The 13,703-nt window shown below is 52.0% G+C and overlaps 5 protein-coding genes across 5 annotated transcripts; 3 read left to right on the forward strand and 2 right to left on the reverse strand.

Moving 5' to 3' along the window:
• Window positions 1-208: 208 nt before the first annotated feature.
• Window positions 209-2,030, forward strand: CDV56_101996 (CocE/NonD family hydrolase; the record flags this gene model as incomplete). Its single annotated transcript, XM_026755615.1, has 2 exons — window positions 209-1,843; window positions 1,893-2,030. The coding sequence occupies 2 exons, from the start codon at window positions 209-211 to the stop codon at window positions 2,028-2,030; spliced, it is 1,773 nt and encodes a 590-aa protein (XP_026613443.1).
• A 1,036-nt stretch (window positions 2,031-3,066) lies between these two features.
• Window positions 3,067-4,722, forward strand: CDV56_102392 (uncharacterized protein; the record flags this gene model as incomplete). Its single annotated transcript, XM_026756011.1, has 1 exon — window positions 3,067-4,722. One exon carries the CDS (start codon window positions 3,067-3,069, stop codon window positions 4,720-4,722), a length of 1,656 nt encoding a protein of 551 aa, XP_026613444.1.
• Window positions 4,723-5,817: 1,095 nt separating this feature from the next.
• On the forward strand, window positions 5,818-7,680 carry CDV56_102747 (glycosyl hydrolase family 43 protein; the record flags this gene model as incomplete). Its single annotated transcript, XM_026756366.1, has 9 exons — window positions 5,818-5,886; window positions 5,937-5,997; window positions 6,057-6,148; window positions 6,203-6,414; window positions 6,470-6,557; window positions 6,608-6,744; window positions 6,801-7,131; window positions 7,181-7,595; window positions 7,643-7,680. 9 exons carry the CDS (start codon window positions 5,818-5,820, stop codon window positions 7,678-7,680), a joined length of 1,443 nt encoding a protein of 480 aa, XP_026613445.1.
• A 626-nt stretch (window positions 7,681-8,306) lies between these two features.
• CDV56_103045 (uncharacterized protein) lies at window positions 8,307-10,019 on the reverse strand (the record flags this gene model as incomplete). The annotated part of the gene is made up of 5 exons (XM_026756664.1): window positions 8,307-8,502; window positions 8,554-8,772; window positions 8,818-9,214; window positions 9,264-9,434; window positions 9,485-10,019. The coding sequence occupies 5 exons, from the start codon at window positions 10,017-10,019 to the stop codon at window positions 8,307-8,309; spliced, it is 1,518 nt and encodes a 505-aa protein (XP_026613446.1).
• Window positions 10,020-10,502: 483 nt separating this feature from the next.
• Window positions 10,503-12,418, reverse strand: CDV56_103302 (sulfatase family protein; the record flags this gene model as incomplete). Its single annotated transcript, XM_026756921.1, has 4 exons — window positions 10,503-10,966; window positions 11,020-11,991; window positions 12,046-12,070; window positions 12,125-12,418. 4 exons carry the CDS (start codon window positions 12,416-12,418, stop codon window positions 10,503-10,505), a joined length of 1,755 nt encoding a protein of 584 aa, XP_026613447.1.
• Window positions 12,419-13,703: the final 1,285 nt, after the last annotated feature.

Here is a 13,703-nt window from a genome sequence, read left to right on the forward strand (position 1 = left end):
GAGACAGTGCTCAGGGAAGATGCGCCTCCACATCGGTAATTGCGAGATGATGGAGTCCCAGATATGGCACATATCGATACCAAAGAGGAGGTTACACATATTCGCAATCTTGTGTATAAGAGGGGAGAAATCCCCTAATTCAATGAGCCCTATTCACGACAAGAATATCCCCCCTGTCAAGTCCATCAAGTAATTCATACTATCTAGAATGCCCCCTCCTCTTCAAGCCGCATACAAGCGCATCAAGCGCCCCCAGATTGGGGAGAATGGCTATACTGGTTTCCACCCCGGCAAGACTGAAGTCCTTCCCGCCGGATGGAACGGCTTCAACGCAAAGCCTTTGAAGTCTCCCATTCGCGTCGACCACAATGTGGAAATCGTCATGCGCGATGGCGTTCGCCTGTACGTCGACGTCTACCGCCCGGCGGACATCACAGAGCCCGTCCCCGCGGTTCTGAGCTGGTCCTTCTATGGCAAGAAATACAGCGCGCTGGACATGCTGCCCATGTGCACATGGAAATGCTGCGTGCCCAGCTCAGACCTAAGCGGTTTAGAAAAGTTTGAAGGCCTCGATCCCCAGGCATGGTGCCCTAGAGGCTACGCGATCGTTAGAGTTGATTCGCGTGGCGCCGGCAACAGCGACGGTCTGATCGGGGTTATGGGTCAGCAGGAAGCCGAAGACGGATACGATGTTGTCGAAGCCATTGCAAAGATGGACTGGTGCAATGGCTGCATCGGTATGGCTGGCAACTCGGCTCTGGCTATCTCGCAGTGGTTCATTGCTTCGCAGCAGCCCCCTTCGCTCAAGGCCATCGCGCCCTGGGAGGGCTCGGGCGATATCTACCGCGAGCAGTTCTGTCGCGGCGGATGGTTCTCTATGAGCAATTTCGATCTGATCACCAAGGAGATTGTGCGAGGGCACGAGAATTCCGGCATTGAAGATTTCGAGGAGATGTACCGCCGCTCCCCGGTCTCCAATCCCTTCTGGGAGGATAAGCGCGTGGACATGACCAAGATCCAGTTCCCGGTGTACATCCGCGGATCCGACGTCAGTTCCATTCACACGATGGGTTCTGTCCGGGCGTGGCTGGAGATCCCGCACGACCAGAAATGGATTCAATGGGGCAGCAAGCAGGAGTGGTATGAACTGTACAGTTGCCCCGAGTCCATGGAAGAGCTGGGAGTGTTCTTCGACCGCTACCTCAAGGGCCTTGGCAATGGATGGGAGAAGAAGACCCCCAAGGTGCGCTGGTCGGCGTTGCAGTTTGGCGATCGTCCCGCCATCAATAATATTGTCCTCGAGGATTTTCCTGTCCCCAACACCGAGTATCGCGAGTTCTTCCTGTCCGGAGACAAGTCTCTCAGCCAGAGCCCGGTCGCCAAGTACGAAACATTGTCCTATGATTCGGAAAAGTCCAGCGACTTCCTCGCCTTCACTCATACCTTTGACCAGCCAGCGAGACTGATCGGTCTCCCCAAGGCCGTCCTGTATATGTCCTGCGAGGATCGCGATGACTTCGTCGTCTTTGCCATCTTGCGCAAGCTCGATAAGAATGGCAAGCCACTGATGCACCTGAACTTCCCTATTGAAGCCACGCCTGTCGAGTCGATCGATCAGATCCCTCCCAAGGACCAGGCCAGTCTGAACCTTCACCTGGGATCAGTGGGTATCCTCCGTGCCTCTCACCGGGCCATTGACGAATCGAAGAGCATCCACCCCCAGTTTTCCTTCCATCCTCACAGGAAGCAGGAAAAGATCAAGCCTGGACAGATTGTGCGGTTGGAGATTGGTATTTGGGCGATGGGCGTCGATTTTGACGCCGGAGAGTCGATCAGCCTACGGGTAAGCTCATTTCCTCCTTTTCAAGTTTGATGATACTAATTGCTTGCAGGTTTCGGGTCAATATCCCAGTATTGCCGAGTATAAGACGTGGTCGAAGCCCCGTCCGGAGCATGAGTTGAATCGGGGGAAGCATTTCGTTCATTGTGGTGGAGATTACCCCAGTTCAGTCATTTTGCCTTTTATCTGAGGTCATCAAGTAAATATATGATCCCGTTCGACTTTAGAGATGAGAATATGGATAATCACGTTGTTTCGGGGCTGATCAAAAGCCTTCAATAATCCCTTGAACCAGGCCACCTCAAATACTAGGCTAAGAGTCAACTATATATTCCTGTGAATGAGAGGTCAATCATTATTATTATGCCGAAGATATTCCACTTCTGCTCTTGAGGCTCCGCTTGCAGCTTGCATGCCATAGACAACCATCTCTACCCAGCTAGTATTAGATTCTCATACTTGCATCGTTTTCCTCATTGTCTACATTCATGCGTAACTGTCTGTACATTTGTGGTACAACCCAGGACTCCAGAACATCCGACCCTAATCAATATAGATGAAACAGTGGACCGATGGCAGGGTATTCTCTACTCAGATAGATCAGCAGGTAGATTCTACGCCGAAACCTCGATTCAGGATTGATCGAGCTTACCTGTGAACTGTCTTTGATAGGCACTGAGCCGGTACTTTTGACCGAGTATAAGGTACATAGAACGGAGCGCAAACTCCGGCAACCAAGGAGGTTCTCACGGCCGCTTTGATGAGCATGGTCACGCTTCAGGATAGTTCATGAGGATAGTGTTTGCACCGAGTCATGTTCTTCGTTCAGAGTGTTGAGCTGTGAGCTTGTGGATCTATTTAAGACGGACTTGGCCCTTTTCATTGAGTTTCCGGGAGCAGTGATTAGAAATAGACGTACACCGATTGGAGCCGAGCTGCCTCAGGCTGAGAATGCCAGGTCACCTGAACAGGCCGAATGGGTGTGATGCATACGACAAGCCGATTGGCTGCATTGCCGGCCCAGACCCACACGCGGCAGCCCCCACATGGTCTACCCCGCATTTGCCCTTGTTGTCGGTCTGGGGTAATGAATGATTGTCTTGTATATGCTGGCTGCAACTGTCAATTGTCACCTCGGAGTACTTCGGTCATAATGCAAATTAACCCCTCTGAAGTGGCCCAAGTCTCGTATGATGCATGCAATACTGTGAAGCAACACCGCCGAAATGGATCGGCCGTCGGCCCCGAAGCGACCGCGCCTGTCTATGGCCTGCAACCTCTGCCGGCAGCGCAAGGTCAAATGTGATGCGGACTATCCCAGATGCAAGAACTGTCGCGTTCGAAACCAGGATTGTGTGACTACCGATCCTCAACGGCCCGGAATTCCTGGCTTACGGGAATGGATCGACATTCCTGAAAGATCGCCAGGCATCGGTGTCACTAGTGGCAATGGTGTGCCTCGGCCTCAGGATGAGAGACCCGTAGTTGAGCATGTTGCAGCAGCTGTTGCGGTACAGCGCGATGCTGTCTCTGCTACGAACGATGAGTCGCCTGTTCATCATCCGTTTAAAACGTCCGAGAACATCGAACATGGCACCAATCGGATGAAAGTGGTAGGGGGCACCAGCTCCCAGTGTCTCGCCAAGTCACTTGACGTGTTTCTCAAAGCTGCACATCTGCAGCCTGTCTCAGGGGTCTTCCAATATGGGATGAGACATTCCGAGGAGCTGGATATTCCACTAACACCATCCCTACCACCACTGCCAACCCAGGAGACGCGAGATCGATATCTAAAAGCCTTTTGCACGCGGATTTATATTCTCTACCCGATCTTTGATCTTGACGAGCTCCGGAATGCCGTGACTCAACTTGCCGATAGCAGCGATGGCTTCAGTCACCTGTCGCGCGAAAGGGTACCGTCACTGGTCAGTGCATACTTGATTATGAGCCTTGGAGCAGACGAGTCATCCCAGAGTGTGACCAGGGATGGCGAGCTCTATCTTCGAGCTGCCACCGGGCTCTTGTCGCATCTCATTGTTCTTCCATACGTCCCCGCCGTCCAGGCGCTGGTCCTCTTCGCCATCACATATCGCAGCCGGAATCAGGAGGGTCTTGGCCGGCAAGCAATAGGAATGGCTATTCGGATGGCGTACTCTCTTGGGATTCACCGCCCTGCAAAGCTACAACAGAATCAAGCCACAGCAGCGGATCGCAGTTTGTATTCTCTGATATGGTCGGCATGCTGCTGTCTCGAGCGGATGATGCAGGTTGACTCGGGCCTCCCTACAGCCATAGCTGCCCATGCTCCTGGAATCGGGCCAGATTTTGTCCCACAGGATCATCACTTCCTGAAATGGCATTACCAATTATCAGAGTATCAAGGACGGATTAGCCAGCATATCTATAATCATGGCCAGCTTGGAACTCGTAGTGTGCAGGAAATCCTTCGAGACACCGCACAGCTGGACCGGGAACTGTTAGCATGGGCGAACCAGATCCCCGTGGAGCTTCGTCCGGGAAACGACATCTTTTGCCCGGCGGATGAATTTCACATCGTTGCCATGCTGTCTATCCAGTATCATAGCGCGATGATTACATTACTAGCCGCTTCGTCCCGGCTTGAAGCGGAGGTGAGCAGATATTGTGCGGAGGATCCGTCGCAGCATCGGTTACGGAGAGGAGAGTCAATCTGCGTCGCGAGTGCGCGCGCCATTGCCAAGTTGAGTGTGGAGATCGGTGACCGGAAGGCTGATTCGCGCGTCCTGTCGGGGGGTCCTTTTCTTTTAGCCTCGATTGTGCTGGCTATCTATTTGGTGAAGCAACCGGGGTCTCGGCTTCAGGCGATGGATTTGCAGGTAATTACCGTCAATCCTCACCCCTGAGATGAAGGCGTGGCTAATGAGTGTCTGTAAAGCTTCTGAATGCATGCTTGGAGTATACGATTCTACAGTTTTCACAGTGCAACCCAGATTCTCGCTTTGTTGAGGGTGGGCAAGCTCCTCTTTATCTCTACTCTATTAGAATGCCACTGACTGAATTCCCAGGTCTCGCTTTCCTGTATGATCAGGTAGTGGCACACATTCGTAACAGCCAGACGACCAGTTCATACTCGATACCACACATGAGCAAAAGCTACCATCAGCCATCAAGTCACATCGATCACGCTAGCAATAGCAGTGCCGCACAGATTCCTCTACCGGCGATACACAGTCTAGTCGGTCAGGACCTCTCATCAGGTAGGCCGACGGGCCATCAGAGCCGTTATGAGCTCCTCGATCAGCGACTACGAGCTCCAGATGATGCAGATTCAATAGTCCTTAGCCCACTCAATCAACGGAATGGGTACCATCTACCAACGACGCGTGGAGCCGGCAATGAAGGTGTGATACATCCTCATCCGTCTGGAAATATGAGCGACCTGGAAACAACGGAAGATTGCGTCAGCGAGATGGGGACATTGTTTCCCTTTGAGTCATTTAATGTGGAAGATCTATGGAACTGGATGCTCTATTTCGATAATTCGCCTTGTGTATCATGAGTTGCATACGAGGGGTTTGTCTTTTGTTTGTTTATCTTTGAGCTATTCTACCGGTGTAATGATATATGGACATGCGATGGTATTTCTCTGATAGATTCCATCATCAACGGGCTATTCGTCGGGTAGATTTGCCCCGGACTATGTCTCAGGCCTTGTAGATCCCCCGGTCCTAGGTCCACAATGATTTTCCTGTTGGACGCTGATTGTGGGGTTCTATTTCTCCAGATTGATCTGCAGCGGCCGTTCGTCCGACAATATGTCCGGCTGCAGACAATACAGGCTGAAGATGCTCCGCAATTAAGCCTTGATTCCATGCTTCTGCCGACCCCGCTTCTCTACGGTATAAATGTAGAATATTCATGGCTTGCAGGACTGATTGCTACCATCTCGCTTGATTGTCAAACTCAAAGGATCTCTGGCGAAGTACGGGATTATCAGGATGTTGCTTACGAGCCGTCTGATTGCTGCTCTTGCTCTCGCACAAATAGCCATTGCTTCTCTGCAGATTGTTAGCTTAGAATTGCTGACGTGGTAATAACTTCTTGCTAACATGACCAGGTTCCTGGAGCTACATGGACTGCCAGTGGTACTAACCAGCATGTCCAAGCGCACGGTGGAGGTAAGCATACTTGACCTTTCCCAGATGGACATAATCATTAAAGACCTGTGGCCGTCAAGGAATCATCGAAATCGACTCGACTTACTACTGGATCGGTGAAAACAAGCTCAACGGGAGTGCGTTTCAGTCTATCAACTGTTACTCCAGCAAGGTAGGTTCATGAACTTCCCTGATAGTCCTCCGACCAGCTGCTAATGCCTGCCAGAATCTCGTGGAATGGACATATGTAGGGGAACTCCTCTCTCGGCAGAGTAGTGGTGATCTCGGGCCCAACCGGGTTGTGGAGCGGCCCAAGGTCATTTACAACGAGGCCACGCGCAGATACGTGATGTGGATGCATATCGATGACAGTTCCTATGCCGAGGCTAAGACTGGAGTTGCGACTTCGTCAAGTGTTTGTGGGACGTACACTTACCTGTAAGGTCCTGACACCGTGTGATGTACAATGATCAACCCTAACTCTCTGGCCTAGAGGCTCGTTCCGGCCCCTAGGATACCAGTCGCGCGACATGGGCTTATTCAAGGACGACGACGGGTCGGCGTATCTGCTCACTGAGGATGTAGGTTTAGGAGATCCACCTTATTGGTTTAGGAACGCTGACGTCCATAGCGTCCAAATGGACTGAGGATTAACAGATTGACCAACGACTATACGAATGTGACTTCTACTACGCACCTCTTTCCGGAGCATATCGAGGCTCCTGCCATGTATAAAAAGAACGGAGTGTACTTTTTGTTTGGTTCACAGTTAACCGGTACCTTAATCCCTCATTCTTCTGCTTGCTCTGGCTAACTATCTGCAGGATGGTGTATGTGCCCATTGTGTCGTTCTACATAGCTCTACTGACCCTGATCTATAGCCACCAACGACAACAAGTATACCACTTCTACAAACCTCAACGGCACCTGGAGCTCTTGGGCAAACTTCGCGTCCACAGGATCAAACACTTTCAATTCCCAGACAACCTTCATCCTTGGAGTTGGCAACTCAGTAATGTGATACCTCCCTTCCAGCAAATATTGTATGAGTCTAACCCTATCAGGTACATGGGTGACCGTTGGATATCAACCAACCTCATGGCATCAACATACATCTGGCTGCCTCTGACCCTGGACGGAACCACCGCCACACTGGTAAGACAGACCTCACCTTATAGAAACCATAACTCACACTGCCGACCAGAAAAACGAAATAAATTGGATCCTCCCCCTACAGGGATCCTGGACCGTCGGTCCCGCCGAAACCACCCCCGAAGCCGAATCCTCCACCAGCGTTCTCTCCAACGGCGCCAAAGTCCTCTCCTGCAGCGGGTGCTCCGGCAGCAAATCCGTCGGCTGGATTGGCGGGCCGTCGGACGGGACGCTGCAGATCGTAGGCGTTGAGAGTAGTGCGTCCACCACGAGCACTATCCGCGTGAAGTACGAGAACGGCGATTCCAGCCAGCGGTATGCAACTGTCAGCGTGAATGGGAAGGCGCAGGTTCTGGCGTTTCTGCCCTCGGGGGGTGGGAATACGCCTGCGTCTTCGACGTTGCATGTTGAGCTTGAGAGTGGGAGTGCGAATACCGTTACCTTTAGTGGGTATGGGGATGGCTATGGTAGGTCGCTTTCTCCCTTGGACTTCAATGATGGCTGATAGATATAGGACCGGATATCGATCGACTGATGGTTCCCGATACGTAGCGTGTTGGCTCGATGGGTTTGATCTTTGAGAGGAAGAGATGGGAGCGATACGCTCATTGCACACGTTGCAATCAGGTTGTCATGAAGTCCTCGATCGGATTACTTGAAGGTATGATAATTGTAGCAAGCAAGACGGTTCTTATAAGTGCAAGACAGAGAAACCACAGTAGTGTATCTCAAGAGAAAGAGACAGTACTTAGTCACAAGCATTGAATCCCACCCACAACCCTTCAATACATCTTTGGTTCCTTGCTCGCCTGTCCTCTAAGTCAGTTCTTCCTGCTGGTCTTTAGAGCTCTTGTTACCGGTACCTCCAGGCAGTTGTTGTTGAACACGTATCGCACTATCATGTCTACTACGCTAGAAATCGTCGTCGAGACACCTTTTAGTCGAGTGGTTTTATGATTGACATTTGCACTGTCTATTGCTGATACCTTATTGCCTTCAAGTGATCCTTTACGAACCTCTGCCATTCACATTATTGCGACGGTGGACTGCGAGGTCCGGATGTAATTAATGCACCAATTGAACTTGATTCCATAGTACCTTCAACATAGAGGAAGCAGCGGGAAGGTTCCCATGTCTAAGACATTATCAGTGCTCTCATGAGTCTAGAGTAAAATAAGTTAACAATCCTCGGCACCCTTCTTACTATCCCTCCTCCGAAAGAAATACTGCACCCCCAGAGCCAAGGTCTGCACCCACGAGACAGCCGCCAACACGCAAACGGCCGTCAGCGCCTTGCGATATCTAGGCGCATCTGCCGTGCGAAAAATCTGCGAGCCGGAGATCCCCGCGCAATTCGCCGCCATGACGATCAATCTTGGAATGCTCATTAGACGGGCGGACAGACGAGGAGGCAAGAGTACTTACGCCATGGAGATGCTCCGTTCCTGCGGGGTCTTGCAGTAAACGGACAGCCAGCCCACGTTGAGCACGTGCATGCTGCAGTAAGCGACGTTGGCGATGGTCAGGACGGCGTACTTGTGCCATCTGTCCGAGGAGAAGGGTGTCATGCGCAGACAGGTGTAGGAGATGACGTTCCAGGTGATGGAGAGGAGGACAAAGGGGCCGCGGTGGCCGATGCGATCACTGCTCGTTCAGCTAGTGTTCCTCTCGTTAGAGTCAGGCACTTACGCGAGGTACGAGAGGATCAAGGTCCACACCATGCTGGCGTAGATGGGGACCGAAGCCAGGGCGTTGGCTCGGATGGGCGCAAACCCAAAGGACTTGATCATGCTCGGCGTGTACTGCGTGAGGCCCTGGAAGCCCGACATGGCGACCAGGGTGATGAAGACGTGCTGCAGCGTCCGCGGCTGGCGGATCGTCTTCCAGATATCCGAGCCTGTGATCTTGACATGGCCTTGCGCTTTGCGAGGATCGTCGAGGAGGACGCGATTGACAATGATCTGGGATTCGCGGGGGGTGAAGTAGCTCCAACGCCCGGCGCTGATCAACGCCTTCCCATTGCCGGCCTTGGGGGGAACAAGCAGGGTGAAGACGACTCCGGCGAAGATGGTAATGAGCCCCTCCACTGTACGCCATCAGCCAAGACACCCTCAGCATTGATCCAAGCCGCATACCCAGAAAAATCCACCTCCAACCCTCCAATCCCCCCTTGCCGTTCAACCTCAGCAACCCCGCCGAGATCAAACTCGACGTTGCCGCCGCAAACATCTGCCCAAAGAAGAAGAGCGTCGTCCGGAAACTCGTCTCATCTTTCTTATACCATGTCGAGAGGTAATAAAGCGCGCCTACTCGGTCAGCCTTCACTCTAGCCTAATCTACCCGGAGACAAACCCACCCGGAATGAACCCCCCCTCCAACATCCCCAACAACAGCCTCGTCGCCAGATACGCAGGATAGCTCGACACAAACGCCTGAAAGGTCGCCACAAGGCCCCAGGCAAACAACTGCCCGGAGAGCCAGACCTGTGGGCCGATCCGCTGCAGGATAATGTTCGAGGGGATCTCGGTGATGACGATGCCCGCGGAGAGCAGCTGCGTGCCGACGTTGATCTGGTTGGTGGTTATGCGCAGGTCCTCCGTGATGGTGGAGGTTAATGCGGCGCTGATGTTTCCTCTGTCGATTTGCAGCGCGAAGAAGGCGATGCCCAGGATGGGGAGGAGGATGAAGTCGATCCTGAAGGTGTCAGTGCGTGAGTAGGGGGACTCGGAAATGTGAACGAACTTGCGCCGAACGGCTGCCTCTTCCTTGGCGCTCCAGTTTTGGACAATCTCAATCTCAGAGTCGCTGGCTGAGGTGGTGGCATCATGGATGAATTCCTTTTCGGTGGGATAGATGGAGAGGTCCCCGGAGACGGGGTGTTGTATCGCCATGGTGGAATGGGGTTTCTGCTGGGAATTTGTCAACGCAGTTGCTGACACCGTGCTGTCTTTAGATATTTCCAGCAATTCCTCTTGCGGGCATACTGTCGACTCATGAATTGCGCGTCCGCTGTTGTCATTGTGTAACGACTGATTGAGTGAGCAGCAGGCAGAATGGCGCAATCATAGTCTGTTTGACGTTTCCGCTAGCGATCGCCAGTTGACTCGACTCTGCCTTTCTCTCCAATGGCATTCAATGATGTTATCTGAGATTTTAAAATGAATGGTTAAGCGACATATTGATGTTCCAGAAGGCCTGCTCGGACTATAAGGTACTCTGAAGCCGAACCCTGCGAGACCGGCAGTACTATTGACGTCAATTCTGAATGAGTATTCAAAAGGAGCTATTTTAAGGTTCTTGTGCATTCTAATTGCTGTATATATCCAGCAATCTGAATCTAGTTGACTGTCTATCTTCTATACGTACATAATGTATCAAGTCCAGGCCTCCCAGCTCAATCCATCGCGATAGACCAATCCATTCTGTGGTCCCTCCGAACTGACAATATACCCTCCTTCGCAGGCCGAGTACGAGACCTTGGGCTGGGCACGATAGAACTCATCATACCTTTTGTTCAACGCATCCCGTAGATCCTTCACCGAGCCATCCGGATGGATCACGTCCCACGGCTGGATGCAGGTATCGCCTTTGCATGACTTGAGAACCATCAGCAGCGCGTCAAGTCGGGAGATGACGTTGGACAGATCGCGGCCGAGTAGATGAGGGGTCGTCGCATTGGCGTTGGTATAGAGATTATTGACCTGGTAGGGATCTTGGTGCATATCGTACAGCTCGTGGTCGTTGTTGCACCAGACCGAGTAGTACAGACTGTATCCGTTGCCAACAATACGGGCGGATTTGTACGTGTTGTTGGGCATGGAGAACGAGTCGCCAGGTGCTGCGAGTCGTCAGTAATGCTTGGACAAGACACTTGTCAACAGTTGAACTCACCCAAGGCGCCGTATTCTCCCTCCAGCGGCGATTTACCCCAGAATTCCACTGCTACATGTTCGTGGGCGATGCCTTTGGCACCCTTTGCGATAGACATCGGAGTGCCATCGAAGTCCTCTCGCAGAGGGATCCCAGCAAGCTTGAAGAAGGTCGGAGCCAGATCAATGTGTGTGGTGACCGAGTCGTCGTCAATGCCCTCGGGGATGCCGGGTCCTCTGATATAGAAAGGGACGTGGATATCTTCTTCGTATCCAGACGACTTACCAGGCGGCATCCGGTGCTGGCCAATGTGGAACCCATTGTCCGCAGTGTAGATAATATACGTGTTTTCGGCCTGACCACTTTCCTCCAGTCGCGTGATAAGAGCATCAACCATCTCATCCACCGCCTGTAGCGAGCGCAATCGCTGGCGGTAGAAATGATCCTGGTAGTCGATGACAGTCTGATTTGCCAGCGGTAGGTTCTGCACCCAACCGCCTCCGGTAGGCACTTTGGGGTTGAAATTGGCCGTCCGCGGCACTTTGGCATCTGGAAAGAGATTCTTGTGTCGCTCCGCAGGAATGGGAGCGGTCATCAATGTACCCTTCGTGCCCCCATGGCCCAGCGCACTAGGATCAATGTTGGAATGCGGCGCAATGGGAGCAACGGCAAGGAAAAATGGCCGGTCACTGCTTAGGGCGTCATTGAGAAAGCCCAAGGCCTTTTCTGTAATCACGTCTGTCGTATAGTTGCCTGCATAGCTCTTGGGGGGCTCGCGATTCCGCTGGTAAGTGGAGTTGAGATAGGAATATGTGTATGGATCAAGCAAAAAGTCCGATCCATTCCACCCGTTGGGAAAGGGGGAGTTGTAGTTACTCGTCGTGTGGCCGTTCATGAGTTTACCCGTGTAGTAAGTGTTGTAGCCGGCTTCCTGCAGCCACACCGGGAGCCAGGCCTCGTTGAAACCCTGCGACACGAATTTGGGATATCCTCCTATTCTCTCGTCAGCATCTACCCATGTGTTTCAGGCGAGAAAAGCCAGCGCACCCCATGGTGGCGAGACATCTGTAACCTGCGCATTCTGTCAGCCATCGTTCCCGCCCTTCCTGTCAGACACAATACTTACATTGGTGTTGTGAGCCTGCCGCCCCGTCCACAAACTGACCCGCGACGGACAGCAGAGGGAGGTTGTCACGAAGTGATTGGTAAACTCGACGCCCTTGTCTCGGATATGTTTCCGGATATACGGCGTGAAGGCTGGGGAATTCAGTTCCAAATCTTGATCGTCGGACATGATAAACAGCACGTTCGGCTGCCGCTTTTCCTGCTTCCTGGGCAGGATGAGGGTATCCTGGCCGGAGGATACAGCCTCTGAGGCCGCTAGAAGCCCGGAAAGGGCTATGAGACCATGAAGCTTCATGTTCAAGAGAATCGAAAAGCACAAAGTGATAAGAAGGGAGGCTTGCACAGTGACGTTGTGGCGGTGAGCTTGCAGCTTTTAAGAGATTGACGTGTGGATATGCGAGAATATTGCATCTTATGACAGCGGGATGATGCGATTAAATAGTTCAGTGCTTCCTTTCATTCAAGACTCTGACTCTGGCGGTCAACTCTCAGAGCTGAGAGATGCAGCTGAAACAGGAGAGTTTCCGCGCAAGGGCTGTGTTGATCCGCAAGAAGTCAACAATCAGTGATTCAGTGAATCAGGATTGCCGGTCGGCAAAAAGGTCAATAATTCTGATCTCCAAAGATCTGAGCGACGAATACCATGATAAGTCCACAATTGGACCAGAAGCTAATGTTCACGATGGGATGTCATAGGAGGAGGGAAAAGGCCAAGAAGCGTGGGAGTCGAGGAAATTGCCGTTTTAGCCCACTCTGGCTCCATTTCCAGCCAATAACGACAAGTTGCATCGCAGCTCTGGCTAATCAGGAGTCACGGCGAAATGCTTATATACTACCTAGACCAGGTATTATGTATATGTCGGCATTTATTGCCTGCAGTCTGGGATCCTGAACCTTGCTCGTTTTCCCCGGATTTCCCCATCGGATGCACAAGGCGGCAGTTGAAGCAGTCCACATGATGATATCGGCTGTAGATACTTTGATTCATGTATATTCAAGATACAGAGAGATTGAATCAATTGGAGCCAGAATATAGAAAGCCAATTGACTATACCAGAGTAGAGTTAGTCTGCTGTGGGCCGAAGCAATTACGTGCTCCGCCTTAAGATGAGCTCATCAATGTTAGCACAGGTATCAAAGGCGAGTCAGTTGCTTGAATCAACAGGGTATCTCGCCTAAATCATGTCTCTGACTAACATGACTCAGATAGCCCATAGCCCCGTCCACACACTCCAGTAGAAGTTGTGTTTTCGTTTGAGAGTTGAGATTCGCCTAAGAAGCTTTCTATACTAGGCCAGACATGATTCCAGTATGATGCCATTTGATAGTATGATGATCATGCAACTCCACCGTTCCGTCCTCCTCAACGCAAAGTACCTGTATTCCAGCTCCTCTCCTGCAGGAAGATCCACTCTCACCGTCCACAGGGGATTGCCCGACGTGTATTCGTCCGCATTTAAGGCCACAGCATCATCTGTATCCCAGCTCCCAAGTCGGAAACCGAGCCGGCGATCTTGATCATCTCCCCGTAGGTAGCTGTCACCAGCACATCGAAAGTAACGGCCACCGAGGTCGAGGTC

This window comes from Aspergillus thermomutatus, assembly GCF_002237265.1.
Source record: "Aspergillus thermomutatus strain HMR AF 39 chromosome Unknown NODE_127, whole genome shotgun sequence".
Taxonomy (NCBI): Eukaryota; Fungi; Ascomycota; class Eurotiomycetes; order Eurotiales; family Aspergillaceae; genus Aspergillus; species Aspergillus thermomutatus.